At 48.5% G+C, this 28,000-nt stretch overlaps 7 protein-coding genes across 7 annotated transcripts; 5 read left to right on the top strand and 2 right to left on the bottom strand.

The window, feature by feature from the left end:
* Nucleotides 1-137: 137 nt before the first annotated feature.
* Nucleotides 138-3,124, top strand: BKA55DRAFT_722492 (survival protein sure-like phosphatase/nucleotidase; the record flags this gene model as incomplete). The annotated part of the gene is made up of 4 exons (XM_046201032.1): nucleotides 138-221; nucleotides 324-1,225; nucleotides 1,271-1,336; nucleotides 1,444-3,124. 4 exons carry the CDS (start codon nucleotides 138-140, stop codon nucleotides 2,756-2,758), a joined length of 2,367 nt encoding a protein of 788 aa, XP_046053176.1. The 3' UTR covers nucleotides 2,759-3,124.
* Nucleotides 3,125-7,787: 4,663 nt separating this feature from the next.
* BKA55DRAFT_282134 (uncharacterized protein) lies at nucleotides 7,788-12,301 on the top strand. Its single transcript, XM_046185507.1, has 3 exons — nucleotides 7,788-8,000; nucleotides 8,079-11,366; nucleotides 11,417-12,301. Exons 1-3 carry the CDS (start codon nucleotides 7,960-7,962, stop codon nucleotides 12,111-12,113), a joined length of 4,026 nt encoding a protein of 1,341 aa, XP_046053175.1. The 5' UTR covers nucleotides 7,788-7,959; the 3' UTR covers nucleotides 12,114-12,301.
* A 1,845-nt stretch (nucleotides 12,302-14,146) lies between these two features.
* BKA55DRAFT_591457 (DHS-like NAD/FAD-binding domain-containing protein) lies at nucleotides 14,147-15,703 on the top strand (the record flags this gene model as incomplete). Its single annotated transcript, XM_046195251.1, has 2 exons — nucleotides 14,147-14,387; nucleotides 14,481-15,703. 2 exons carry the CDS (start codon nucleotides 14,147-14,149, stop codon nucleotides 15,701-15,703), a joined length of 1,464 nt encoding a protein of 487 aa, XP_046053174.1.
* Nucleotides 15,704-16,235: 532 nt separating this feature from the next.
* Nucleotides 16,236-19,565, bottom strand: BKA55DRAFT_673054 (kinase-like domain-containing protein). The gene is made up of 3 exons (XM_046198015.1): nucleotides 18,708-19,565; nucleotides 17,823-18,660; nucleotides 16,236-17,775 (listed from the first exon to the last, which is right to left on the bottom strand). Exons 1-3 carry the CDS (start codon nucleotides 19,308-19,310, stop codon nucleotides 16,451-16,453), a joined length of 2,766 nt encoding a protein of 921 aa, XP_046053173.1. The 5' UTR covers nucleotides 19,311-19,565; the 3' UTR covers nucleotides 16,236-16,450.
* A 501-nt stretch (nucleotides 19,566-20,066) lies between these two features.
* BKA55DRAFT_686871 (aminotransferase) lies at nucleotides 20,067-21,300 on the top strand (the record flags this gene model as incomplete). The annotated part of the gene is made up of 2 exons (XM_046198992.1): nucleotides 20,067-20,238; nucleotides 20,291-21,300. The coding sequence occupies 2 exons, from the start codon at nucleotides 20,067-20,069 to the stop codon at nucleotides 21,298-21,300; spliced, it is 1,182 nt and encodes a 393-aa protein (XP_046053172.1).
* A 68-nt stretch (nucleotides 21,301-21,368) lies between these two features.
* BKA55DRAFT_560926 (ESSS subunit of NADH:ubiquinone oxidoreductase-domain-containing protein) lies at nucleotides 21,369-22,152 on the bottom strand. Its single transcript, XM_046192127.1, has 2 exons — nucleotides 21,786-22,152; nucleotides 21,369-21,675 (listed from the first exon to the last, which is right to left on the bottom strand). Exons 1-2 carry the CDS (start codon nucleotides 22,043-22,045, stop codon nucleotides 21,585-21,587), a joined length of 351 nt encoding a protein of 116 aa, XP_046053171.1. The 5' UTR covers nucleotides 22,046-22,152; the 3' UTR covers nucleotides 21,369-21,584.
* An 858-nt stretch (nucleotides 22,153-23,010) lies between these two features.
* On the top strand, nucleotides 23,011-26,410 carry BKA55DRAFT_686869 (uncharacterized protein; the record flags this gene model as incomplete). The annotated part of the gene is made up of 7 exons (XM_046198991.1): nucleotides 23,011-24,033; nucleotides 24,083-24,413; nucleotides 24,465-25,333; nucleotides 25,378-25,606; nucleotides 25,650-26,023; nucleotides 26,078-26,295; nucleotides 26,341-26,410. 7 exons carry the CDS (start codon nucleotides 23,011-23,013, stop codon nucleotides 26,408-26,410), a joined length of 3,114 nt encoding a protein of 1,037 aa, XP_046053170.1.
* Nucleotides 26,411-28,000: the final 1,590 nt, after the last annotated feature.

Genomic DNA, 28,000 nt, shown 5'->3' with positions numbered 1-28,000 from the left:
ATATAGTCGAATAAAGGAAAAGACAAGTTCATGATAATTACATGAGTCCCCCCTGGTACGTGTACCTGTGAACATTAAGCCCAATTGGAAGTCATTCTGTGACGTACTGACGTGCTTAGCGCTCTCTCTGACTCTGCATGCCTGCCCCACGTGCCCCTCATTGCGATTTCACCCTGACATTGATTTCATCAAATACTCTACGTATCTCACAGGCGTTACAAGTGAGTGAGTCCTTTCTCTCTGTTTTCTTCTTATTCTTTAGAAAAGGCGACATACTGACTATTAGAACAGCTTGTAAAGTCCTCGTGACGCCTTCTCTATAGTTCAAGATGCATATCCTCGTTACCAATGACGATGGGCCGCCATCACCACATTCCTCTCCCTACGTTCACTGTCTCATTCAACAGCTCCAGCAAGCCGGTCACACCGTCTCAGTCTGCTTGCCTCATACCCAGAGATCATGGATCGGAAAGGCACATATGATTGGGCAGACTCTCAAGCCTCTGTACTACCGCCCTTCAAATGTTATCCACGGTGAGGACTCTCCAGGCACCACTCATCATCGACCCTCCCCCTCAGGAGATGTCGAGGAATGGATATTGATTGATGGAACGCCGGCTTCCTGCGTTCAGATTGGCCTTCATCACTTCTTCCAAGATCGAGGCCCTATCGACCTTGTTGTTAGTGGGCCTAACTATGGCAGAAACACCACAGCAGTCTTTGCCCTTAGCTCGGGGACGCTGGGTGCTGCTCTAGAGGCCGCTGTTTGCCAGAAGAAATCCATTGCTTTAAGCTACGCCTTCTTCACTCGAAACCATGACCCAGTTATTATCGAGGCAGCTTGCCGGCGCAGCGTCAAGGTCATTGAAACACTTTACAATCAATGGCCCACAGACGGCAGTGCAGACCTCTACAGCGTCAATGTGCCTTTGGTAGAGGGTTTGGAAAACAACAAGGCTATCTGGACCAACGTTTTGCAGAACTACTGGAGAGAAGGCGGCTGCTTCCAAGAGATCGAAGGTGAAGCAGGAGACGAGAACGAAGAAGAGGAGAGGATACGTGAGGGTGTCGGAGGTGAGGTGGATGATGCTGCCCGACCTAGCTCACGAAAAGGACATACCCATAAGCACTTCAAGTGGGCGCCAAAGTTCACTGACGTATACAAGAGTGTAGAAGAGTCTGGCCCTGGCAACGACGGATGGACTGTGAAGGAGGGATTGACAAGGTACGTTATTTGCTACGAGAAAAGTTTCATTACTGACTATGCCAGCATCACACCTCTCAAGGCAAACTTCATGCATGGTCCTGGAGAATGGAACCAGCAGGAACTCAAACTGTAAGTGTCCTCGATCGAATGATATGTGGTGGGCAGAGCTGGGAGAGAAGCACAATGCCTGTATTCTACCAAGATCACCAATAGACATATTCTTACTGTTGATAAAGGGACTCAGGTTCAGAGGCAAACCAAATCAAGCAAGAGGTGGCTTTGAGGCAAAAGAGCCCTTCAATTCAAGCCGTCATCTCCTACGAAGACTCTTACGTACAACCACTCATTCTCTCCGCCCTCAACTCACTGTTCCCCGAAGGGGTATTCAATGTAATCACTGAAGTACCGGAGTCTGATGAGCCAGCTCTTGCGAAAATCATCCCCTCAGGTGGAAATATTCTACAGATTGTGGCGTACGAGGCCATCGACTTTGAGTATGCCGCCAGCCATGAGCGTACAACTCTTATCAACAGCTATATGATTCGTAAGGCTCTTATCCGAAAACACTTCCTGTCCGCTACCGTGGATCACTGGGTCGCAAAGCATCCCGAGTCCGTCTTGGGGCCTCACATCAAGCGCAGTGAAGCCTTCGAAGTCGACTTCGCAGAGTTTCTAGACGATGCTCTAGTGGAAGCTTTCGATCTCCGGGAGAGTATGGAACGCAACGAACAACAGTCAAATCCTAAGGATAAGGAGTGGTGGATCTTGAAGCCAGGAATGAGTGATCGTGGTCAAGGTATTCGACTCTTCAGCTCCATGGATGAGCTTCAGAACATCTTTGACATCTGGGAGGAGGACCAGCCTGACACTGATGATGAAGAGGAGGATGTTGCTGGGCAGGACAATGATGGGGACAACATTATGACCTCGCATCTGCGACACTTTGTTGCGCAGCCGTATATTCACCCACCCCTTCTGGTCGACGACGAGAAGCGCAAGTTCCACATTCGCACCTACGTGATGTGCACAGGAAGCCTTGATGTTTGGGTTTACAAGCACATGCTGGCGCTCTTTGCCGGAAAGCCCTATGCAGCGCCGGCAGATGCCCCAGAGGATATTGAGTCTTTCCTTACAAACACATGCCTTCAAGATTCACCAAACGAAAACACTGTCCGTCGTTTCTGGGACTTGCCCTTGTCAGGCGATATGCGCGATGATATCTTCCGCCAGATCTGCGAGGTGACTGGGGAGATTTTTGAGGCTGCAGCAAAGGCTATGCCTATCCACTTCCAGGCGTTACCCAATGCTTTCGAGGTCTATGGTCTAGATTTCCTTGTGGATGCCCAAGGAACTGCCTGGCTGCTCGAGATTAATGCGTTCCCCGACTTTAAGCAGACTGGAGGTGACTTGAAGGAGATTGTGTCTGGGTTCTGGAAGGGCGTACTGAGACATGGGGTTGCGCCCTTCTTTGGAGTTGAGAAATTGATCAAGGACCAGGAGGGCGCCGAAGACATGATTCCTGTCCGTAAGGTGGATTTGGGACGACGATAAGGTGTACAGTCGATGAGGATAGAGTTACGAAAAGTGCGGCACATTTAGTCGTCAACACCTTCTGCTCAGGGAGTTCAAAAGTTCTTTGTTTTACATTCACACCTAGCACTTGTTGCACTTATCATACCATCATGTCCCTTCAGTGAAACTCGAGTAGCACTGATAGAATCGACTGAACCTAACTATGGTCTAGATGTGCGCAGCATAGCCCATTGCAATAGCTGATCAATATCTTGACATCGGGGACTGCTCAACGTCGGAACACCACGATTCCGTTATTGCACAATCCACAAAATGCAAGACTAGACAGGGCCAGATAGCACATGTACCATTTCTCACCGTAACTTAATAGTTAAAAATCTATCATATAGGAAAGTGTCGTCCAAAGAGGAGAAACGGACACCGCTGATTGGTGTTTGGAAATACACAGCCACGATGCGGTGGAGTTGAAAGCAGTCCCCCAAAGAGCCATTTCTCTAAGCATACGTCTCTTTGTAAATCTCTAATTCAAGAGAGTCAAAATTGTGGAAATTCATCAATAAGGAAGTTGACTTTTGCTGTGCCGTAGCGAAGCATGGACTTTTAGTCGAGAAGGAGGCTGTGCTATGATAGTAGTGAAGGATTTGATGATACAACTGAAAAAGGTTTCTCCCACGAAATGAAACCAGATGTTACGTTCCGGATCGCATGGGTTTTGTAATTGTAGTTTCACTGCAGGGAGTATCATGTCAGATACGTCAGGGGTTTTGTTGTTTACTGTTTACTAGGGCGTACATCTACTTACGTGAGATTGAGATCGCGAGACATGACAAACAAGGACCGTCGTACTCCGTACAACCGCTTGGAACCGGATGTTGCCATGATCTTGGCAAGACTTGTATAGTCATATTTTGATAGTGTCATATTACATACACTTAATCCTGTGGCGCAAACTGGAGATTAGTCTTACCAGGTCAATTCATGCTCTCCCAGATCTTAGGCTTCCTATATTGTTTGCGCGAGGCTCAAGATCTGACAACTCATGGCGATATTCTTCCCCATACTATTCATAAAGAATCGGCCTCGTAGTTCATGGGGTTTGTAAGGCATTATCGGGACTTTCCAGGTTTGCCATCTTCTCATCCAGTTTCAAAGCGGTTAGTAAATCCTGGGCTAGACGGTCCAAGTCTGGCCCAATTCTGCTTCGTTACTCCAAAGACGAATACGTCTAGCGAAATGGGGATGAGTATCATCTGATACCTCCTGTGTCCTCATAAGACATTGCTCCGCAGATCCCGCGGTTCGATGTGCTGCTGCAAGAGGCGAAATGCCTATGTATTGATGGCCACTAAACATGCATATTGACATGCACTTTGCATGCCTCTCCAATATAGTAGTCAGCCACAAAACTTCGATTTCCATGGTGAGCTGGATGTAAACTGCATGAATCGTAGTGACGCGCTCAAACCTTGAAACTGACAAGTCTCGTTGAGTGTAACTTAGATAAAACTAATACTTGGGCTCAATTTGTGGTCGAACAGCTTCTGTGGATTTACAGACAAATTTTTTAATACAATTGGTTACGAAAACTCATATCACATGTGATGCAACAAGCACTGCCTCCTGGGTCATATGCATTAGTAGTTGGGGGGTAGTTGTGAGAGCTGAGACGCCACTTGGCTAGCCAGGCACATGCTTTGCACAATACTATTCGGCCAACTAGGATAGCCAAGCTATAGACACTGCCGAGTGTTTAACCGGCCAAATCATTTCATTGAGAATCAAGTCACGGCGAACACCAGGCCGAAGGCAAGAAAGCCAGGAAGATACCGGGATACCGCTCGATACTTGTGTACATACCTCGCGTGTTTGCAAACAATGGCTCTTATTGGAATTAGCCGATAGAGGCTGAGTAATGCCACCAAACGTAATGAGAGTCATTATATGGTTACGATGTAATTGACCTGTTTACTTCACTGCCAAACATTCGAATCAGCCCAGGATTCTTAAACTCAGTTCAGCTTGGCTTGGCTTGGCTTGGCTTGGCTAGATGCTTAAGAACCTTGCTGCATAAGTTGCCAGATGAAAGATTTCTGGGCAAAGATCAAAAGTGTAATCTGATTGGCTGAACAATTCAAGATTCCTTTCCTAAATGAGACGTGGACAACTCTTTTTCAACGACAATTGATCATCGTTGAATTTGGAATATCAGATCGTTTATGCGATGATTTCTGGGAACGAATGTTTTCAACGACAGTACCGATGACATGACTCACTTTGCGCCCATCGTCAGTATTTCGATCTGCTCTATTCAACATGATCTGGGTGCGAGCCCCAACAGCCTGGCTATTGGTTAGATATGTGGCGGTGCAGTGGCACCCGCCACATTCAAGTTTTCAAGGTGAGACATTAATTACACGCAGAAGGCCTCCAACTGCCCGTATGGCATTGCAGAGTTCCTATCAAAAGTTTGTATGATGGGCCAGTCTCCAATATTGTTCCGACCTTGGTGAAAAGAGTGGCCTCGGCCACGCCAAGCCTCGTGTTTAAGGGATCAAAACCTCCATTTGTTCATGATCGACATATGACACGCGACGGGCATAAAAAGGAGATACGAGAGGTCCCTTTTGGCATGGCAATGCCAAGCCTGACATGTCAAGTTGCCATGCCTTGATTCCACTTACCAGAGAATTCATGGTTTTTTGAGATTAATGTATTTTTCAAGTGTGACGGGTTGTCATTGAGCAGACGCAGTTGGCTCATTTCATAACAAAGTTGCTTGCCCAGGCAATCTCGCTTCTTTCCCGTTAGTGACATAAAGGACAAGGCCTGAGACTGGGGCTTTTCGTCTCCAAATATTAAAAAACGAAGCTTGACCCGAGCAGTGGGGTCTCAAGAACGCTACGATTGGATACTTGATAAATAGCGTTATGGGGTTCACAGCTCCTCGATTCAAGGTTACTTGGGCGGGATTAAATCCGAGCTCTAATCCTAGTGTAACAAACTAAACACCCCCTGGTACAGTACGACTTTGAAAAGGACTATTGTTTCTTAACAGTGAAAGGGTTATGATCCACACTGCTGGTCAAGTTCTCGTGGCGATCGAAAAAATAACCATCCCATGGCATGTCGTCAGAATCCTCAAGTTGTTGGATATGTCGCTCTCTTCTAAGCCGGAATACACGGTTGAGCAATCTAAGAAAATAAGCTCATCAGCCGTGTGACTACGCAAGAGCCCGCAGCTAAGGGACAAGGATAGAGAGGATCCAATTTACAAGGAAATTGCCCATAGGACTTTATGTAGTCCGACCCGGACTCGATTCCTATATGCTGCTCTTAGCCGTAGACGTCTGTCTCACCAGGGAAGTTGCTTGATTATGAAGAGATTTTTGAATGTGAAAAGACGGGGGCTCAAGCACGACTTCATGGATTAGCCACAGTGACATTCATATTCATGCCTGGGCTCTTAATAGGGGCGAAAACTGGACCAAGACAGGATCCACGGCTAGTAAGAATAGTATCGCGTCGTCATGTCGACCACTGTCTTGCCCATACCAGCGTGTAGTATACCAAGGATTTTCCGGCATTTGCGTTGAACTGGGGCTTATTCAAGCTATTGTTCTTGCTCATCTCGCTACCAGCCACGACGCGCAGTGAGACGTCATTTGTCTGTTTATACAAACGAAAACAGATTACTTGGTACGGAACACATCTCAGAGATAATGTTCGTTTGCTGGACTATAGGTGCAGATGAACTGAGTCAGGAATAGTAACTAACATCACGGCGTTAAACATGCTATGAAACACTCCCTGGAAATACCGACTTAGCAATGTCTGACCACCAATCATTGTAATTCTTGCTTCTCCCTATAAAAACTGTTTCAAAAAGCGTGTGGGCTTGGCGCCAAGTCGTGCCATTGACGACTCAGGACAAGGCAGCAGTCCAGGAACGCTACAGGCCGATAGATTCTAGAGTCTTGGCTCTCCCCAGAACTTCTAGACGTTGCCAAGACGGGATCCTCATGCGCAAGTGCATGTGCACTGTGGCGACATGGGATAATGAGCTGCCTCACAATCTGTTGAGCGCGACAAACGAAGCTGAATTAACGTCACCAAATCACCCTTTCACCATGGACTCGTGACTCTGAGACTCAGATTTTGAGTTATGCTGGAGCTAATATGTGCAACACAGCCTCCCTCTCCAAGCGCCAAAGGCGTTAAGGGTGCGAGGCCGCCGAGGAAAGGTCCATCAAGAGAGAATGCCCCGGCGGCGGAGTCGACGGAATTGGCTATACAGAAAGAATATTGAAGCATGATCAAGCCAGACACTGATGTTTATGCGATCTTTTGTTAAGCCGTAGGATCTATGGTTGAAGCAAGGTTGAAGCAAGAGTGAGCCAGCAATAGAGCCTGTTAGTTGAAGACCATAGGGAATAAAGCACAGTGCATGTAAGTACTTGAACAAATAGCAGGCTTATCTCCGCGTATGGCGATTCCTTGACCCTTTGTTCAAAGACCCTGGGTGCATTCAGCGCCTAATAACTGGTTCCAGGAGTTGTGAATACTACTCTATCCCAAGGTAGAAAGTCTTCCGTTCGTTCGGCGCCTGCCCGGTCCTTGCACCGACCGACGGACGGGACAGCTCCCATCTCAAGATGCTCCAACCCGTCTCCTTACCCTTTAGGTACGTAGCTTTCTACACACACACCCATGGTGATATCTGCTAACCAATCAGTAACAGTCGACGCTTTGCACTGCCTCAATTCGAAGACTGGACCAGAGAGAAGCAAGCTCAGTCGAGGCGAAAAACATGCCCATGCATCCCATCCATTGCCCTCCACTTGATGCATTTCTCCTCAATTCAATCTTCAGCTTAACCTTTTCTTTGATTGTTTAATAAGTTGAGGTTAAGTTGGCCATGATTAAGTTCTCGGGGGCTTATTCTACAGATACCTTAAATCATTCCACACCTTCTTTCTGCCCTTGAGGCTTCTTCTCTAATTCCAGTTTCCTTTACTTCCGTTTAAACAACATCGCCCCATGCGCTCTCGGCTCCACGCCCTCATCTTCCCTTGAAGCTCCCTTGAAGCTCAACATAATACACTGACTAACCTTACTACCGACAACACTTTTGCCGCTGCATAGCCTCAAATCTGGTTCGCTGTCAATTCTTCCGCCTCCAACTCTAGGCTGTCGCTCATCGCGGCACTGCCCGACCCAATATGGCTGACCACGATGACCATCCGCCCATGAGGCGTCGCGCGTATGTGACTGAGGCCGAGGCTCAAGGGGCCTCCAGTGATTCAAGTCCTTATCTGTTGAATGCTGATCGATATTCCAGCCCGACCATCACCATCGATACCACTGCTGTCAACCCTAATATTTCTACCGAGCCGCCCCAAGAGTCACAACCTTCCAACATGCAAGACGACGCAGTCAGCCCTACAACAATAGCCAATCCTGTATCGACCAGCGGCATGTCGCAACGACCTTCGAGGCCTGAATTGGATACATCCATGGCCTTTGAGAATCGAGACAGCAGACCAACAAGTCCCCACAATGTCTCGAGCCCAGTAACATCAAGATCAGGCGAACGCGGTGTTGGATTTCTATCTGTGCCTATGAACCACCGATCGCGACAAAACTCCGTCGACTCTGACGACATGTCTCGATCAGTTTCTTCCCAAGGGGATACTACTGTCGTGGGGTCCAACTCGACACAGGCAGATACGCTGAAAGGCTCCGAATATGATCACAAGAAGATTACCAACGATGAGACCGCTTTGAAACCAGATGCCGGCACAGAGCAAGATTTCGAAGTGGAAAACAACCCTTTTGCCTTCACACCTGGCCAGATGAACAAAATGTTCAACCCTAAGAGTCTTTCGGCTTTTTATAAGTTAGGTGGCATCGACGGTATCGAAAAGGGTTTACGATCCGATCGAAAGGCCGGATTAAGTATGGATGAAAAGAGCCTGACCGGCAACATCTCATTTGAGGATGCAACATCTAAGAAACAGATCCCCCGCGAAGATCATGCTGCAGCGCAATCAGGCGATAGTTTTGCCGACCGATTACGTGTTTTCAAGGACAACAGGTTACCGGAGAAGAAAGGCAAGAGCCTTTTGCAGCTAATGTGGATTACCTACAACGACAAGGTTTTGATTCTGCTATCAATCGCTGCGGTAATCAGTCTCGCAGTTGGCCTGTATCAAACCTTTGGCGGAGAGCACAAGGATGGCGAGCCCAAGGTTGAGTGGGTTGAAGGCGTTGCGATTATTGTCGCCATCGCCATCGTCGTTATTGTCGGATCTTTGAACGATTACCAAAAAGAACGCCAATTCACGAAATTGAACAAAAAGAAACAGGACCGGCTGGTCAAGGTGATTCGATCAGGAAAGACGATTGAACTATCTGTCTTCGACATCTTAGCCGGTGATGTGATTCACATTGAGCCTGGTGACTTGGTGCCGGTCGACGGAGTTCTCATTGAGGGCTTCAATGTCAAATGTGACGAATCTCAGGCCACTGGCGAATCCGACATCATTCGAAAGCAGTCTTCCGAGGTTGTCTATAACGCCATCGAGAACCATGACGACCTCAAGAAGATGGACCCTTTCATCCAGTCTGGGGCTCGCATCATGGAAGGTGTTGGCACGTATATGGCTACCTCAGTTGGTGTTTACTCTTCATACGGCAAAACTCTTATGTCATTGAACGAGGATCCCGAGATGACTCCCCTGCAGGCGAAGCTGAATGTTATCGCCACCTACATCGCTAAGCTCGGTAGTGCCGCCGGTCTCTTGCTCTTCATCGTTCTCTTGATCAAGTTCCTTGTTGGGCTACCCAAGCAGGCCCCTTCCGTCACACCCGCTCAAAAAGGACAGCAATTCCTTAACATCTTCATTGTTGTTGTTACTATTATTGTGGTTGCTGTTCCGGAAGGATTACCCCTTGCTGTTACCCTGGCCCTGGCTTTTGCGACAACCCGAATGCTTCGAGATGCCAACCTTGTGCGACACCTCAAGGCATGTGAAGTCATGGGAAATGCCTCTACCATTTGCTCTGACAAGACCGGCACTTTAACCCAAAATAAGATGCAGGTTGTGTCAGGAACGATTGGAACAAGTCTCCGCTTTGGTGGCTCATCCCCAGGAGATGCCAGCGGTGCCTCTACCCCCGTGGACACGAGTGGTGATATTAGTATTTCTGAGTTTGCCAAGATGCTCAGCAAGCCAGTGAAGGACCTTCTCCTTAAGTCTATTGCACTCAACTCTACCGCTTTTGAAGGCGAGGTAGACGGAGAAAAGACCTTCATTGGTTCCAAGACTGAGACTGCCCTACTCATTCTCGCCAAGTCTCATCTTGGCATGGGTCCCGTGAGTGAGGAGCGTGAGAACGCCAAGGTTTTGCAGCTCATTCCTTTCGACTCTGGCCGTAAGTGCATGGGTATCGTTACCCAGGGCCCCAACGGTAGTGCTCGTCTCTACATCAAGGGTGCCTCAGAAATCATCCTCTCCAAGTGTACTCAGGTCCTTCGTGACCCCGCCAGCGACGACTCTCTTGCTCCTATGTCCGATGATAATGTCAGCACTGTTCAGCAGCTCATCGAGAGCTATGCGAGAAGGTCACTCCGAACTATCGGCATTTGTTACAAGGACTTCTCCTCATGGCCACCCAAGAATGCCGGCCGAGTCGATGGCGGTAACGAAGTTGTCTTTGATGATCTTTTCTCGGATATGGCTTTTATTGGCGTCGTCGGTATCCAAGATCCCCTTCGAGAAGGTGTCCCAGAAGCTGTCAAGCTCTGCCAACAGGCCGGTGTCGTCGTTCGCATGGTTACCGGTGACAACAAAATCACAGCTGAGGCCATTGCAAAGGAGTGCGGCATCACTCAGCCTGACTCTATTGTTATGGAGGGACCTGAATTCCGCAACCTTTCCAAGCTGGAACAAGAGCAGATTATTCCCCGCCTGCATGTTTTAGCACGATCATCCCCCGAAGACAAGCGTATCCTGGTAAAGAGACTCAAAGACAAGAACGAAACAGTTGCTGTTACTGGTGACGGTACCAATGACGCTCCCGCTCTCAAGATGGCTGATGTAGGCTTCTCCATGGGTATCGCTGGTACTGAAGTCGCCAAGGAAGCTTCAGCCATTATTTTGATGGATGACAACTTCACCAGCATTGTCAAGGCTCTAAAATGGGGACGTGCAGTCAATGATGCAGTCAAGCGATTCCTTCAATTCCAGCTCACCGTCAACGTCACTGCAGTCATCCTCACCTTTGTTACAGCTGTCTCCAATAACGAAGAGTCATCTGTCTTGACCGCCGTGCAACTTCTCTGGGTCAACCTGATCATGGATACACTTGCTGCCCTCGCCCTCGCCACCGATCCTCCCCACGACAGTGTTCTGGACCGAAAGCCTGAGCCCAAGGGATCCAGTATTATATCTGTCACTATGTGGAAGATGATCCTTGGTCAATCTGTCTACCAACTCGTTATTACCTTTCTCCTCTACTATGGAAGCTCAAAAGGTATTCTACCTACAAAGACCCCAAGCGACTCGGAAATCAAGACACTGGTTTTCAATACCTTTGTCTGGATGCAGATTTTCAACCAATGGAAGTAAGTGCCACCTCTTGTAATTCAAATTGGATTTTTCCTAACGTATGCAGTAACCGTCGCCTGGACAACAAGTTCAACATTTTCGAAGGCCTTACCAAGAACTGGTTCTTTATTGGTATCAGCGCTATCATGTGTGGTGGTCAAATCCTGATCATCTTTGTTGGCGGCGCAGCTTTCCAGATTGCTCCGGAGAAGCAGAGTGGAGAGCTCTGGGCCATTGCCATCGTGCTTGGCTTTCTTTCTATTCCTGTCGGTGTCATCATTCGCCTTATTCCTGACCACTTTCTGTTGGCTATGGTTCCCGAGTTCCTCAAGCAGCGGGCCAAGAAAGTGCCTGGTCTTACAGTATCTGATGAGGAGATGAGCATGTACCCCGAGCCGTTGGCGGATGTCCGCGACGAGCTCAACTTCCTTCGACGCATGAAGGGTGGACGGTTGAACAACCTCAAGTTTGCAATTCAGCATCCCAAGGAGGCGGTCGAGATGGTCAGGTCTAGAAGCCCGTCTCATTCTCGATCCAACTCCCTCAACGCACCGCAAACGCCAATCCAGGAGAATCCGTTCGAAGGGTCGCCGATTGGGACACCTAACTCAAGCAAGAGGCCTAGATCCACAAGGTCACGGTCTAATTCTGCACTGGGAGCTCCTACGGTGATGGCAGGTATCGTGGCAGCAGGTGTAGCGGCGGGCTGGCAACCAAAGATGCGGCCAGACGATGACGGAGATCACAGTGACTCACCGAGGTAGTTGCTGTACTGCGGATTGATCCGAACTGAGTGCGTGCGAGGTATTTTTTATTTTAGTATTGCTTTGGGTGCCGATAGAACTGGTTAGCACGGAATCAACATGGAAGAGTTTGAGCGATTGAACAACAATAAAAGGTCTATGCAAAAATGACAGCTGGATTGAGTGAGTGACTGGAAAGAAAAGTATCACAACTAAAATTTACTAGACGGCATGATCTGCCTAAATGTGGCGGGAACTAATATGGTGGATGATTCAGTAGGTGGTCATAGATTGAGGACTAAGAACTACCTTCATTAAAACTGACAGGATTGTGATAAATATCATGAGAATTCGCAAGACATAGAGATAATAGGATTGTACTCAGGACGTCAACGCTCAGTAGCGAAGCCTGTGTCTATCCAAATACAGTGCTGTTTGTACGGCATCATCAAAAGGGCCGGTCATGTCGAAGGTTGATAGGCAATATTGTAGCCAACCAATCAGCGAGAATGGTGACAACCTGGCATGCCATGCCATGTGGTGAACAGCCAGACAGCCCTGATACGCATACGAGAAAAGAGAGGAGACGATTTGATTAGTCTGACATAAGATCCAGGATATGAATATTTTGGTATCAGAATATGCCGGTAGAGAAAAACAAGTTGTCACTCTAGCATAAGGCATATGGCCGCATTGCTACGTTGGCAGCTGGCGAAGCGTCTAAGGCAGGAGAGAAGCTAGGAGACGTTTGAGGCAATTCCAGGAAAAGCCAAAATGCGAGGGGATTAGTTAACTTGGATGGTACTTGGCGGTAGTTTTTGCCCAGATACTCTCTGCCACATGATGCGACATGTGTATGAGAGGAGGAGGAGGGGAGATGGCGGGGAACAGAAGAGAAGAGGGGAGTAAAAGTTTACAAGATGACTCTAGAATAGATGAGAAATACTGAGCAGAGGTTGAATAGAACGCCAGTTGCTCAGGTCGTTTTCGAGTTGTTTGTCAGTCAGTATCGATGGTGTGCGAGCTGAGTAGTCGATTTATCACTTCTCCCCTCTACCTTTGTACTGTAATTAATTAATCACGTACCCCTGCACTCCAGTGCTCGCCATCATTCCATTCCAACCACCGTATCTGAGCTTCTTTTCCTCCTTCCTCCTCTTCCTCCAAAACTTCGTTCTTCTTCTTCTTTACTATCTATCTTTTGCTTTGGCAACTTGTTTCTTTTATCGCGTTCTCTCAGAGGATTACCTTTTACCTTGTGGTCTTTGTTCCGCGTTTCAGTCGGCCAAGCTTTATTGGATACACGAAAAAGGCAATAAAGTGAGAAAGGAAAGGCGACAGACACTACATATTACATCGAATCAGATTACTCATAGTCCATCTGGCTTGATCACGATATCGTGCGTCGATATCTTTCTGCTAATAATAAGGCAGAGACTTGTACACATTCTCTCAGTTTCTTTCCTTATCTATCTTGCCTTGTTCAACTGGAACAGCCTCGTCCTCATACATTGTCGTCTTTTGTCCGCTCCATCTTCCTCTCTTCCCATTGCACGAAACTCGCACAACCAAACGAAACCCTCTTCACTATCGCTCTCACTCAAGCTGAAACGATTCTCTCTTCACAATCAGCCCCCTCGACAACTCAACCATAAATTTTCCACTTCTCAGCCAGGCCTTTGACTCTTGGCTTCTCGTACGGAATTTTGCGTATTTTGTCATTAGGTACTTGGCTTAGTATCCTTTTTTCAAGGTACCTATTGTTAAGTTACCTTTGGTAGTATCCAGAAGCCAAGCCAAGCCAACCAGACCCGTGGTTCGGTTCTCGATCTGGGGTTAATAATAGATGCCACCCTCGTCTTTCTGACCCGCTTTCTTCCTTTCCCTTTACCTTTCTTTACATTACATTTACAACACACTTTCATAGGAGATCGAAGCAGCCTCTGACCTTTCATCACCGTCAAGAGTTGGCAAACCCTAATATCCCCTTCTCCTCATTTCATTTCGTTTCGTTTCTCTTCTCTTTCCTTCTACAGAGTTTCATATTCTCTACCATGAACACCAAAAAGGGCTCCGGGAGAGCTGTTGCTCTCTCCAAGCGAAAGGCTCAACCAAATGCTCTCGACAAGTTGGGTGATAACCCAACAGAAGACGAGATCAAGACTGCAGAGGCCAACGTTGCACTCGCTGAACTTGAGGAGAGAGTTGCCGATGTTAGAGAATCGTGGGAGACAGACTCTTTGTTCGAAGATGCTTTTGATGAGTTGAACGCAGATAATACGGTGGCCATTGATGGTGAGTTTGTCTAGTTATGCCCTATCCTAAGATCGCCCCCATCTATGCACTCTACTCCAAGATTGCTAACCATATTCTCCAAAAAAAAAAAAGACCCCAAAGTGTGCACACCTGAAGAAGCTAGCAGACTTCGTCGGGAGCTCCGAGAATATGGTCCAACAGTCTTTTGTCAACGCACCGTTGATGCTGGTCACTATACCGCCAGAAAGCTCCTCAGCGCCTTTGGCATCCGTCCTCCCCCCTTCCTAGAGGGTCAGCCTGATGATGCGTATTTCAGTTTGTTGTCGCTCGCTATTACGCGTGAACTGTCAAAACGCGCCAAGCTTCTGCGTCACAACACGGTTGACGATGCTGTTGACCTGATCACCAAGAGCAACAACATTATCCTCATCACTGGTGCTGGTATCTCTACATCGCTAGGCATTCCCGACTTCCGTTCCAAGGGGACTGGTCTGTACTCCAAGTTGGAGCATCTCGGTCTTAGTGACCCCCAAGAGGTTTTTGACATTAGTGTCTTCCGACAAGATCCCACCATTTTCTACTCGGTGGCCAAAGACATTTTGCCGAGCACGGACCGATATACACCCACTCACAAATTCATTGCCATGCTCCATGAGAAGGGCAAACTCTTGACCAACTACTCTCAGAATATCGACAACCTGGAAGTCAAGGCCGGCGTTCCCAAGGACAAACTCATCCAATGCCACGGCTCCTTCGGAACCGCCACATGTGTTCAGTGCGGTTACAAATGCCCGGGAGAGGCCATATTCCCAGAGATTAAGGCTGACAAGATTCCTCGATGCCCGCGTTGCGTTCAGACTCTGCGCACCACTGGTGGTGCACCTAAGCGTAAGCGGTCTGCAGGCACAGAGAAGAAGCGAAGACGGTGGAGCGCCGATAGTTCCGACGAGTCTGAGTATGACATCCCCACTGCTGGTGTCATGAAGCCCGATATCACCTTCTTCGGCGAGGCTCTTCCCGATGAGTTCTCTCGACGACTCACCGAGCACGACCGCGACAAGGTTGATCTCGTCATCGTCATCGGCACTTCTCTCAAGGTTACGCCTGTATCTGAGATTGTGTCTTGGCTTCCCGCTCATATCCCTCAGATTTACGTGTCTCGTCAGGCCGTCAATCACATCAACTTTGACATCGATCTCTTAGGCGATTGCGATGTTGTCGTTTCTGAACTATGCCGCCGTCTGGGCTGGCCCATGGTGCATGAGATGGTTCCTAAGAACCAAAAGGTCGAAGTCCGTACCGAACCTGGCTATAAGAGTCGCCACGTTTTTGAGGAGAAGAAGGCCAAGAAGTGAGACTTATTGATCGAGCTTTTCTCTCATATATTCGAGGGAGGATGTGAAGACACTGCGTTTATGCGATTTTATAAAATTCTATATTCTGTACTGCGAGCGGATGGCATGGCGTCTGGAGGAACGGATATCCAATGCCAGCAAAAAAATGGATGGACATGGACGGAGTAAGGGTGTTTACGGGACCGACCGTCTGTTGTCTTTTTTACATGTCAGAATTTAACTGTTTTTCAACCAATTTCTCCCCTTCACTTAGACATGCGTTTCTTGTCTCTGCGCCTGTCTCGACTGCGTTTTGGCGACTTTTGCGTATAAAGACAGCCTCGTGGGCTTCAATATCTTGAAGAAGGACTAATTTACTGGCACCCCGAACGAGATTTGGGGCGAAGAAAAGCGTTTGGTGGGGATGGTGAATGGATTTACAAAAACTGTGGCGGAGAAGATACAAGGTGCAGCAAAGTCGCTATGTGTTAGAGAGCAAGCATATATATCGTAATACAGAAATTGAAGATTCACGAACAGACGTGTTTTTTAATCACGTCTAAAACTCTCATAACAACTCGCCTGTAGTAATAGTATGTGCTGTTTCTACCCCAATAGTAGTCTTGCCATGCCACCGGATGGCTTTGTGACTTTGGCTATGCCCATACCACTCGAGACCATTATCCATGACTTATACTACAAAGTCAAATCTATATCCAGCCCCTTACACTAAATGCTGTCCCACAAATGCTATCGTAAATATCAAGTCTAGATCAGACTCTCATATTTATCCAATCCTGACTTTTGTCCCGTGTTGTTCTGCGTCGTGTTCTGGGTTGTGTTGCTCATCGAACTCATACCACCCCAGTTTGTCGGTGGCGGGGGCATTGTGAACGAAGAAGGCGTAGTAGATGTGTTGCCTGGTGGTGGTGGTGGAAGTGTAAATGACGGTTGTCGTGATGTTGAGTTAAGAGACATGTTTGCCATCGCGGAGCCCATGTTGCCAGTAGATGCACTAGTACCAAATCCAGAGGAGCTTCCCCATGGGCTTGGTGTGACCTTGGCAGCAGCAGACCAGTTGATAGATGATCCTGATGTCGAAGAAGACAAAGGCGGCCGCGGAGCCAGTGGTTGTTGCTGAAGTTGGGTTGGAGGTTGGAAGGGCTGGCTCGGTGTAGGTTGTAGTGGCTGACTGAACTGAGTAGATGACGGTGTAAGAGCCTCGAAACGACCCAGATCCGGTGTTACGGTTCTGAAAGACGGAGCCTTTTGAGCTGGAGGTTTTGATCCAGCGTTATTTGCAGGTGGAGGTGGTGTCGACCATGAAAATGTAGGCGCGGGTGTACTCGATTTTGACTTGGCTGGGTCATCCCAATTGGGGGTTGCTGTGCTCGACCTAGGACTACCCATGCGTCCCTTGACGAGGTTCTCAAAATCGTCTTCTGTAGCTCCGTTGTTCTGGTCAAAGGTTGTACCAGTGACGCCACCAAAGGCCATGAAATCTTCGCTGGGAGCAGCGGCGCCGTTGGAAGGACCGCCAAGTTCTTGAAGTTTTCTTGTCTGCTCATCCTCAACCCTTCGAGACAAACTCTTGATGAGCTCCATGAAACCCTGGAATTGCTTCAAGTTGAGCAGTGGGCCTAAACTCATGCTCCAGAGAATGGGCAAGATTTCCATCGCTACAAATTCAGCATCAGCTACTGAACCCACAACCCGTAATACGTTCAGAGCTGCCATCATAACGGCGGGTTCCTTCGTCTTGATCACTCTGATGAGTGGGACGATCTTTTCCTGCATAGTGTATTTGTCCAAAGCACTTGAAGATGATGTCTTCTTGTTTTCCAGACCATTGAGCCCGTCGTCTTCGCCGTTATCGTTCGTTCCGCCACAAAGTATCACAAAGGCTCGTAGGCCGCGGACTTTGATAGCAAGACTGTTCGTCTTACTGAAAACAGCGGCAATGACTGGGAACAGCTCATTTTTAATCGTGCTAAAATCGAGCACCGGCAGTACGACAGGTAGGCTGCGAAGAGCAGCATCGACAATTGAGTGTGTTGGGCACTCAATTGCTGCCATTATGACCGGGAGCATGTCTGAAGAAATTAGTGCCATGTCGATCGGCTTTTCTGGGTAAACTTACCATCTTTGAACTCCTTCCCAGAGCAGTTGCTGGAAATGGAGGAAATATGCTCAAGAACAACCATTAGACCAGCATCCCTAGCTGGATCTTTCTCTTGTGTCTGCTTGGCGTTGACTACAAAGATTTCTCTCAATGCTGGACGGACCTTCTCACTGAACGCCCTCTTTGCAGACGGTAGGAGATCGAGGATCTTGAAGACGTTTTGCAGAATGAGTGAAAGAAGATCTCGATCTTTGAGCTCCTCTATCAATGCCGGTAGAATCTTCTTCTCCATCACTGACTTAGGGAATGAGGGTAACACCTTGTTGAGACCCCGCATAAAAGAAGCCTTTTCATTTGCAGTCTTGGCGGGGAATGAATCAAGAAACCGAATCGTCGACACAAGAATGTTGTCGAAATACTCGCTCTGTTGAAACTCGCGCGCCGTCATTCGCGAGGCAGGCCGTCTTGTGATGAGTCGAGGCAGAACATCATGCGAAAGTTCTCTAGGAAGGGGCCGTGATGAAAGATAGTTATTACTGGCAGATGGAACGCTGGAAGATGAAGAAAACAGTCGCTTGTATGTAGACAAACTGCCGTGGCATTCTAGAGGAGACCTGTGGGGTGAGTTGTATAGAGCGACTGACATGAGACCAAGGGAGAACATGTCTGCAGAAGAGTTGAGGTTGTTATCGACGACAAAGTCGGGCGAAGAATAGTCGAGGTTGAGTTGCACTGTCTTTGGTAGTCGAGGGTCCATATTGAGGACTTCATATAAGTTAATTCCTTGGATAGATGTTGGTTTGTCAGACCCCTCAGGGGGGCTAGCAAATGCCAGTCCACTAATCTTCCAATCGGACTGTGATATGTTAGTCGAATTCTCATGATTAGCTTTAGATAGCATGCCTTTGCGTTGATGAGAACTGCGTCTGGAGTAAGGTTGCCATGAACGATGCCAGCATTCTCATGTAAGAACTCGAGAGCTTTGCTGACTTGAAGCAATCCCTTTTGGATCTCCAACTCATCAATCTCAAGCTCTCTTCGTCTCTTAGTCCCATCTGCGTCTTCTGTCACATATCGACTCGATCTTCCACCGGGACCTCCAGCTCGTTCCTGTTCGTCTTTCTCCTGCAGTAAACTGGACAATGAAGCTGTGACAGACTCTGTCACGAACTGCAAACCTCCACCTCTTGTCTCCTCCACCGGTTCCACTAACTCGAGAATGTTGGGATGCCTGAGCTTCGCAAGACTCGACCCTTCCTTCTTTAATCGCTCGACAACTTCCTCGACCGTCTTCTTGAAAGAGGCCGCACCAGAGCGGCCCAACGAGCTGCCATGGCTGTCTAATGATTTCCGGTCAAATACAAAGACACTGTATGGCTTGCCGGTAGACTTCTTCTTCGCATCGTATATCTTCCAGGGGCCAGCCGTCGAAGTCGGTGCTGAAGAGATGGAGTAGTTGCCGGTGATGTTGGTGGCAGAGATGGACTTAAAGGCCGAGGAGAACATGGTGACAGCTCTCCATGGATCGCAAATGTTAGGTCGAACTTAAGGGGTCGCAGATGCTGCGCGTAGCCGCCGCTGTTGTTGGAGGCTCACAATGCGAGATTCGTTGATGACGATAAATAAGACAAGGGTCGACGATCGCTTCGCTTAGGCCGCAATAGGATTGGGAATGGAAATGACGTTGGTCGCGATGCGCACTCTCCATGTGTAGGGGTAGCCTCGCGTTCACAAATAACCTACGTATCCTTACCATCAGGGAGCCAAGCCTAGCTTCCCCACGATAAGCTGATAACGCCTGGGCAGCTGCTGAATGTCAGATCAGCGCCCCATTAAACCCCTGTTATCACTAACCTAATAGGGCGTCGACAGCTGCGTTCACGGAACTTTAAGTGACTTTGCCAGGCGACTCATCTACGGCCCAAGACGGTTGTGAACGCCTGGAGGCGGCTGTCCCTGTAAAGTACCTCGGGCTCGCTTTGCAGCGAGCCTATTGAGTCGGTCAATTTGCAATCGATTTCTATCATCAACCTCCGATACAGCTCCGACCATAGACAATTGCCCCTAGTACTTAAGTTAATATCCCACCTAGTCTCGACACCGAAGGTTATTGCTCTCCATCTTTAAAACTTTACCTTTCTGTTTTTCAGTGTGTGTTGAATACATAATTCCGCCAATTCAACTCTTTATTGTCAATTGACTTCAGAAAGCGCATCAATGATGAGACCGTTGCTTGTCCGCTCCGCTTTACGGAGCGCTCGCATGTCGAGCTTGAGACCGCTATGCCATGCGCAACGGTTCAGCATCAAGGCTGAGGCTGCCTCTACCATTAAGCCTCTGGGCTTGGATGCTTCAAAACTCAGCATTGAGAAGACGGCGAAGCCCAAGGGCCTCAGCAAGCCTGAGGATCTCGTCTTTGGAAGGGAATTCACAGGTAAACGAACCCCCACCAAATGCGCCCTGGACGGAAGCTAAAACTTTGCCAGACCACATGCTTGCGATCGAATGGAATCAAGACGAAGGATGGTTGGAACCCAAGATCACACCCTACCAGAACCTCTCACTCGACCCTGCGACGTGTGTCTTCCACTATGCCTTCGAGTGTTTTGAGGGTATGAAGGCGTACAAGGACAAGGATGGCAAAGTGCGACTCTTCCGACCCGACAAGAACATGGCGCGACTCAACAAGTCTGCCGCCCGTATTGCGCTCCCTACCTTTGAGCCACAAGCCCTCACCGAGCTCATCTCCAAGCTCGCTCAGCTTGACTCCCGCTTCATCCCTGACAAGCGGGGATACTCCCTCTACCTCCGTCCCACCATGATCGGAACCCAAAAGACACTCGGTGTCGGACCTCCCGGATCTGCTCTTCTCTACGTCATTGCCTCGCCCGTTGGCCCTTACTATCCTACTGGTTTCAAGGCTGTCTCGCTCGAGGCCACTGACTACGCTGTTCGTGCTTGGCCCGGTGGTGTTGGTGACAAGAAGCTGGGCGCCAACTATGCACCCTGTATCGTTCCCCAGCTCCAGGCCGCCAGCCGTGGCTTCCAGCAGAACCTCTGGCTGTTTGGTGAGGAGGAGTACGTTACTGAGGTCGGCACTATGAACATGTTTGTTGCTCTCAAGAACAAGGAGACTGGCCAAAAGGAGCTTGTGACGGCTCCCCTTGACGGAACTATCCTCGAGGGTGTTACTCGTGACTCTGTGCTCGCTCTCGCTCGGGAGCGTCTTGAACCTGAGGGCTGGAAGATCAGCGAGCGCAAGTACACGATGAAGGAGCTTGCTGAGGCCGCTGATGAGGGTCGTCTTCTCGAGGCCTTTGGTGCTGGAACTGCAGCTATTGTCAGCCCTGTCCGATCCATCTCATGGAAGGGTAAGCTCGTTGACTGCGGTCTTTCTGAACTCGAAGAGTCTGGTGAGATTGCTCTGAAGATGAAGGAATGGATCGAGGCCATTCAGTATGGTGATGAGGAGCATGAATGGAGCTACACTATTTAGAGTGGTTGTGTATATGGCGTTATATAGCGGCTGGGAATAGATAGATCGGAATCAAAATAATTACGCTCACGCTCAGGTTTACGAGAACATCATCTGCTTTGCCACAATTGCTTGTTAAGGCTCACAATCAGCGATACTAGCAAAGGTCAGAGGTTATGTCACAGTCCCAATTAGACAGACAGTAATACCTCAAGACCAAAACCTCTAGCAATACCATTCTTCAAATGCAAAATAACATGTACAATTGACCGGATTTCCCTCTGTCAGTATGTCGTAACCTCCGCTTAGTTCTTCTTGTCCTGCTTGGATGGGTCGGGCAGGATTCCCTCCTCCTCTAACCTCCTTCGTGCTTCCTCAAGGGCCCAGGTAGAGACACTGTATAACCGTTAGTAGACGTCCCGTATCAGTTCTCGGCCATAATTCCGCTATTGGCAAGACTGAATCCGTCCAATACGATATGTATCCTCCGAGTGCAAATCACTCACGTAGTATCGGGCTTGAAGGCGAGCGCAACGGCGGTGGCGGCAAGGCTGCCGAGAAGAATGTAGGTAGGCCACTCCCAGCCCTCGGGCTCAGGCTTCTCACCAGGCTTGACACCCCAGAGCCAGCCGGTAGGAGGATCGAATTGATGCTCGCCGCCGCCTCCTTGTCGTCGGGCGGACACGGAGAAACCTCTGGAGGAGAGGGGTTGTCGAATGCAGCGTGCGGCGCGCAGGGGCGCGACAGCAGCGCGGATAAAGGTCATGTTTTACCGTATCGTCGAGATCTCGAGGGGGATTCGACTCGGCGATGAGATGGCGCGGGGAAGGTCAATGGCTGAGTGACGTTGTTGGGCGTGATGCTGCTTGTTTGATCTGAACGAATGCGTACCTAGGTAGGTAATTGCTGAACTTCGATTTGATAGGTTCACGTGACCCGGTAGTCACAGCACCCCTGTTGGGCTAGTCACTTGCATGTCCTTATCCAATCCAATGCAAGCGGATAGAAGGAGGGATGAGATATTGAGCATAATCAATTATTATTGTTTATAAGTCGAGTTTGGCTGCATCACTAGTGCACAGTTGGTTTGAGGTTATCTTTGTCTGAGTGTTTGAGTTCCGCAGGTGCTGCCATACCAGAACATATGCCCAACCTAAACCTCAACTCAATTGGACGACATGATGGAGTCATTCATGGCAATTTCAACTCGATGAACGCAGTGGCTCATGTATATCGCTCACAAGTTCTACTTATACTTCAAAAACACTCCCTTCATTGAAATCCCTGCTTCTGAAGTTGACCCCAGCCTTGGCAACAGTGATGCACGGCCTTGTCGATGCCCAAAAAACATGATCTATTCGGGACCCAATAATTGCATCCTGCATCATTCTTTGGGATTCTGCGGTTCCCCTTTTGGACTCATTTCATCTGGAGTCGGTCTTTTTCTTTTTTTGCATTTCTCTTGCAAGCGTATCCATTCTAAAGCATCGCATTTTACACCAAGAGCAGTAACTGATGACGAAATCAGTCCTTTAAGGAATACGGCAATGAACATACAACCACAACATTTGCTTATGGTCTCATCTCATTAACTTCCATTACCTTCAATACTCCAGTGTATAATTCAATTCGAGTCTCGTATGTTCGAGGGCGACACAATAGGTGGTATCGTCAACATAGTCCGGTTCTCTTATATACCATCATAACTGTATCAATCCACAAATCCCCAACATGAAGCGTGGCCGCCAACGCATTCGAATCACGGGACCTCCTCAAAATGAAACTCAAACAGCTGCCGAGTCATCTGCGGATGATAGTCCAAGTCTAAGCCCTACCGGGTTAGACGTGAGATTCACCTTAGACCATCAACCTAGAGGGCGCTCTACTTCGCCTGCTCCAGCATATCTCGCGAGGCCAAGCGTGGACTCCAGAAGGAGCTCATCGGTCATGAGCATAATGCAGATTGATCAGATTATCTCCGATGACCGCATGAACATGGAAACGTATGGGGTCTCTGAGATACGTGATGGCTTCTTCGACGCTCTCTTCTTAAAGCCGGACCCAGTAGATCCAGATGCGGTTGCTGAGCGGTCCAAAGCTGCTCTGCCCAAGGAATTCGAAAAGAGTCATCCGTTATCAGCAAAACACTTTCTTCCAAGGCAACTCCATGAGCTCAAATCAGTGACGCACAAAGTTGCTACCACTAGAGCTGGCATCAAGCTTCTCAAGTCGTTTCTTGCCTTTTTTATCGCTTACATCTTATGTCTGATACCACGGGTCCACGACTGGCTAGGTTACTATGACTACATCATGGTGGTGTCTACCATAATAAATCATCCAGGTCGCAATTTTGGTTCTCAAGTTGATGGTACAGTAGGTACTATCATTGGTACTGCTGCCGGCCTGGCCTGGGGTATGGTTGGCCTTTTGCTTTCAACATCGACGATTGACGCTAGAAAAGCGTCTGGTTGGATCTTTGTTCTCTTTTCCGCTCTGTTCTTTGCGAGCATTGCATTCATACGTTCATTCTTTATCCGCCTATACCAGACTGTTCTATGTGCAGGCATAGCCCTCGCCTTCGCAACACTGGCGCAGACTAATGGTAATGCTTTCACCTGGCACAAGTCACTGCAATACGCGATTCCTTGGCTACTAGGTCAAGCAATTGCACTGGTGGTAAACTGTCTCGTCTTCCCTGATGCCGGCAACCGCCTGCTGGCAGTCGCCTTTCATAAATCATTCAATACTATGCAGGTGAGCAATGTTCACATGTTTCTTTTTATCGTTTATACTAACTGTCCAGGAATCTCTTGTTATCCCTCGACCTAGAGATACGGGACTCAGGAGGCGTCTTGCCAAAACATTCATGGACATGTCACTTGCCTATCGAGATATGAGAATCGATATTACTATCACTCGCTTCCGTCCAAATGACGTGCGAGAGCTTCGTAATTCAGTACAAGGTGTGGTTAGAGCCCTTCTCTCCATGAACACGGACACAGAACTTTTTGAGGACTGGTCCAACACTCTTGAGATTACTGTTGCAGACGACGCGGGGAGTGAATCCGAGGTCGAAGATTCTGGCCGTAAGGTGGCTCGGTCTCTGTCGGGTCCTACTAGGGAAGTCATCGATTGTATGTCAGAGGGTGTGAAGACATGTCATGCTGCACTCATGGACCTGACAGGCTGGCGAAAGCACTTTGGCCCCTCAGCTGATGTTTCGTCTGACATCGTTCCTGTTCAATTGCGCATGCGAAACAGCCTTGAAGTCTTCGATACTGCAGAAGATCATCTCCTGAGATCGAACGACAGGCCCGAGACGTACGCCGATCATGGACAGGCTGTTGAATTCCTCGTATTCGCCAGACATGTCCGCGAAACAGCCGGGACTATTGTCAACCTCATGACCATAGTTCAGGATATGCATACCAACTCTAACAGGATACGCGTCAACCTTCCAGTATACCCTTTTGGTAAAGCCCTATACAGAACGAACGCACAGGTTAGACACGATCGTGGGGGCGTCACGGCTGGCATGTATCGAGCGACATTTGCGGAGATCGCAAAACTCATAGAAATGACGAGATCAACTGAGAAGCATCACCCTCGTGAGAACTACGAGGCGGTCACTGAACCAGAAGACTGTACGGTGGTCGAGTCGATTATTCATGGCGGACCTGCGTCGCATAAAGATAGGCTGGGTTATAGGGTGTGGAAACTCATGCGCCGTTGCCAGGGGTTTGAAACCAAGTATGCACTGAAAGTTGTCATTCTCCTTTCTGCTCTAGCTCTTCCTTGTTGTTTCGAAAGCACGTACAACTGGTGGATGGTTTACGATGCATGGTGGGCTGTCTGTATGGGATGGATCATGATCCATCCTCGAATAGGGGGCAACATTCAGGACTTTTTCACTCGTGCCTCTGCGGCCATTCTTGGTGCTGCGTGGGGTGGTGCAGCACATGCAACGGGTGGTGGGAATCCATATGTCCTGGCAGTCTTTGCTGCTATATACATGATTCCCATGATATACCGCTTTACTCAGAGCACTCATCCGGTACGTTTAATCTCGAACTCCAGGGCATTGCTAACTTTGATAAGCGATCTGGTCTTGTTGGCTGTCTGTCTTTCGCCGTCATATCTCTCACATTGCGCGACCACGGTTCTGGAACTTCCGTTGCATTACTGGGAGTTTACAAGGGCTTGGTGTTTCTTATCGGTACTATAGCACCCATCATTGTGAATTGGATACTTTGGCCCTTCATCGCTCGACACGAACTACGGATCGCGCTATCCTCAATGATTTTATACATGAGTATAATGTACAGAAGTAAGTCTGTGCATCTCTTTTCTGAAACTCTGCTGACCGTCAGATGTTGTTGCAAACTATGTTTACTTCGACGAGGGTAAAAATCCGACCCCCGAGACTATCAGACGTTCTGAGATGCTCGAAAGTCGGATGCGTGAAGGTTTTGTCAGAATCCGACAACTCCTTGTCATGTCACGTCACGAACTTCGCCTTCGAGGCCCTTTTGATCCAATCCCCTACTCGTGTCTTGCTGCCTCATGTGAGCGATTCTTCGAGTATCTCATTGCTGTTCGACAGTCCGCTCTCTTTTACAACCCAAATTACATCCGCGACAATCCCGTTGCTGCTGAGAAGCTGCACAGCTACCGGCGTGATGCAGTGGCCGCTATCCTCGGGAACTTGTACATCCTCGCCGTAGCATTGCGATCTGAGCGCAAAGTTCCTGCAAGTATTAAGCTCAAATATGATAACCCGGGCTAACAAACCGCGAAGCGTTATCTACCGAGTGCTGCTGCAGCACGAAAGAAGCTCCTTCATAGAACCGCCGAAGTGGCCAGAGAAATGGAAGAAGACACTGAGGGCTATGAGCTTGAGCGACAGAAGACATGGAGTGATATATATAGCTACTCATACAATACAAGTCTTACTGGCTGTGTGGCCCAGTTGGAAGAGTTGGAGCAGTTCACGAAGCTCATAGTAGGAGAGAAGAAGTGAGTCATTATCCACAATCACAGGGTCACTATTAACGAGAGCAGGTTCGAACGCCCCTCAAAGCACATGGAAGACGATGATGAAGATACCGATGTATCGCCTGAGCGGCTTTGATTGATCCTATATTGATCTTATCCTATCCATGCAATGCAATGCTAAACCAGTTCCGCTAATCAAACATATGCGCCGTTGGTCATTTCGTTCAAGATGTCCCTCGTGATAAGTTTCCCTTTTAATAACGCCTTGTCACTAATCCTAGCTGTTTTCGGTGAATGCCTGCGGTTCTCTTTTCCAGAAGCTTTCTTTCGTGGTGATTTAATCCTTTGTGTAGGGCCTGTGGCTGTGATCTGTGTACCAAAGTCCTCAAAATAATGGTTTTCAAGCGCGTTGGCGGGCATTTCGTAGATCCAATTCCGGTCCTCCATGAGAGATATGAATCGGCTTAGCATACTGTCGCTACCGCTGCCCTTGAGTGTCGATTTGCTTCCAACAACGAGGAGCTTCGTTTTGGCTCGCGTGAAAGCAACATTGATTCGTCTCCAATCCTTCAAAAGGTCTCCAATGTTGCATGCTTCATTGCTTCGCACAAGACTGAGAACAATCACCTCCTTATCTCGTCCCTGGAAACGATCGGTTGTGTGCATCTCTACTCCAGAGAACATCTTAAGCTTGTCTTTGAGCATAAACAGCTGTGCTCGGTAGTGTGTCATCACACCAATTTCAGAGTCTGGAACTCCAACTGTCAAAAGGCTATCAACGAGCTGAGAAACGATACGGACTTCAGCTGAGTTGACGATTCGTTTGCCCTGGGCTTCTTCACGAACGGGAGGTTGGATTGTGTCAGTGTTAATGAAACGCACGCGTGTCTCGCTATCGAGAAGGTCATATAGCCAGCATCGATTCGGACCGGGGGCAGAGCAGAACGACCGGGCAGTTGCTGCATTGATGGTTGATGCGTCGTAGTGTCGCTGCATGAGAGCCTCCATTCGTGGAACTTCAAGTTTCCGCCTTCGAAGCTGCTCTGTACCGCACCGAAGTCTTCCATCATAGATGAGAGTGTTGCTCAGAGTCATGATATCCTCACACATGCGGTACTGATGCTCGAGGTTGACGACCGATTCGGGGTGCGTGTCGGACAAGAGTTTGAACAGACTGACATCGAGACCGCCTTCGCGTGCTTCTTCATTTTTTACCACGGGAGGAAGCTGGTTGTGGTCGCCAACAAGTACAAAAGTGCGAGCCATTCTGATAGGGCCAGCGCAGATGGGCAGGGTAATTTGTGATGCCTCGTCCACGATACAGTAATCAAAGGAACGTTCGTGAAAGACGGGATGGTTGATACCAAGACATGTCGTTGCGACAATTGGTGTCCCGTGCCATGCATTTTTGATTTCATCGAACGACTTCATTGGATGGCCTGCAAGAATAGCGAAGTCCTGGACATCGGGGTGCACTTTAGCCGGAGCACCAAGACGAAGGATAGGTATCTTGTCAGCCTTAAGTTTTAGTAGAATGTTGTCCACAGCAGTATGTGTATGCGAGGTTAGGAGCACACTCTTCCCCTGAGATGTCAAAGCGCGGATAATATGAGCAATGGTTGTGGTTTTCCCAGTACCGGGCATTCCGAGAACAAGTGCGTAGTCTTGAGCACTCATGACTTTTTCGATGGCTCGATGTTGATCAATATTGAGGCTATCCCGATCC

Source organism: Fusarium redolens, assembly GCF_020744475.1.
Source record: "Fusarium redolens strain MPI-CAGE-AT-0023 chromosome Unknown BKA55scaffold_4, whole genome shotgun sequence".
NCBI classification, from domain to species: Eukaryota; Fungi; Ascomycota; class Sordariomycetes; order Hypocreales; family Nectriaceae; genus Fusarium; species Fusarium redolens.
The sequence above is the reverse complement of the archived record's forward strand: the minus strand, read 5'-3'. Positions and strand labels throughout refer to the sequence as shown.

Bases quoted from the DNA above. Each gene is read 5' to 3' on its own strand.
- BKA55DRAFT_282134 (XM_046185507.1), top strand. From the start codon at position 7,960: ATGGCTGACCACGATGACCATCCGCCCATGAGGCGTCGCGC. The intron at 8,001-8,078 runs GTATGTGACTGA...TCGATATTCCAG, and splicing joins CCGCCCATGAGGCGTCGCGC to CCCGACCATCACCATCGATA. The intron at 11,367-11,416 runs GTAAGTGCCACC...TAACGTATGCAG, and splicing joins CAGATTTTCAACCAATGGAA to TAACCGTCGCCTGGACAACA.
- BKA55DRAFT_673054 (XM_046198015.1), bottom strand. From the start codon at position 19,310: ATGTTCTCCTCGGCCTTTAAGTCCATCTCTGCCACCAACATCACCGGC. The intron at 18,661-18,707 runs GCATGCTATCTA...AACATATCACAG, and splicing joins CAGTTCTCATCAACGCAAAG to TCCGATTGGAAGATTAGTGG. The intron at 17,776-17,822 runs GTAAGTTTACCC...TAATTTCTTCAG, and splicing joins TGGGAAGGAGTTCAAAGATG to ACATGCTCCCGGTCATAATG.
- BKA55DRAFT_560926 (XM_046192127.1), bottom strand. From the start codon at position 22,045: ATGACCTTTATCCGCGCTGCTGTCGCGCCCCTGCGCGCCGCACGCTGC. The intron at 21,676-21,785 runs GTGAGTGATTTG...ACGGTTATACAG, and splicing joins GCCTTCAAGCCCGATACTAC to TGTCTCTACCTGGGCCCTTG.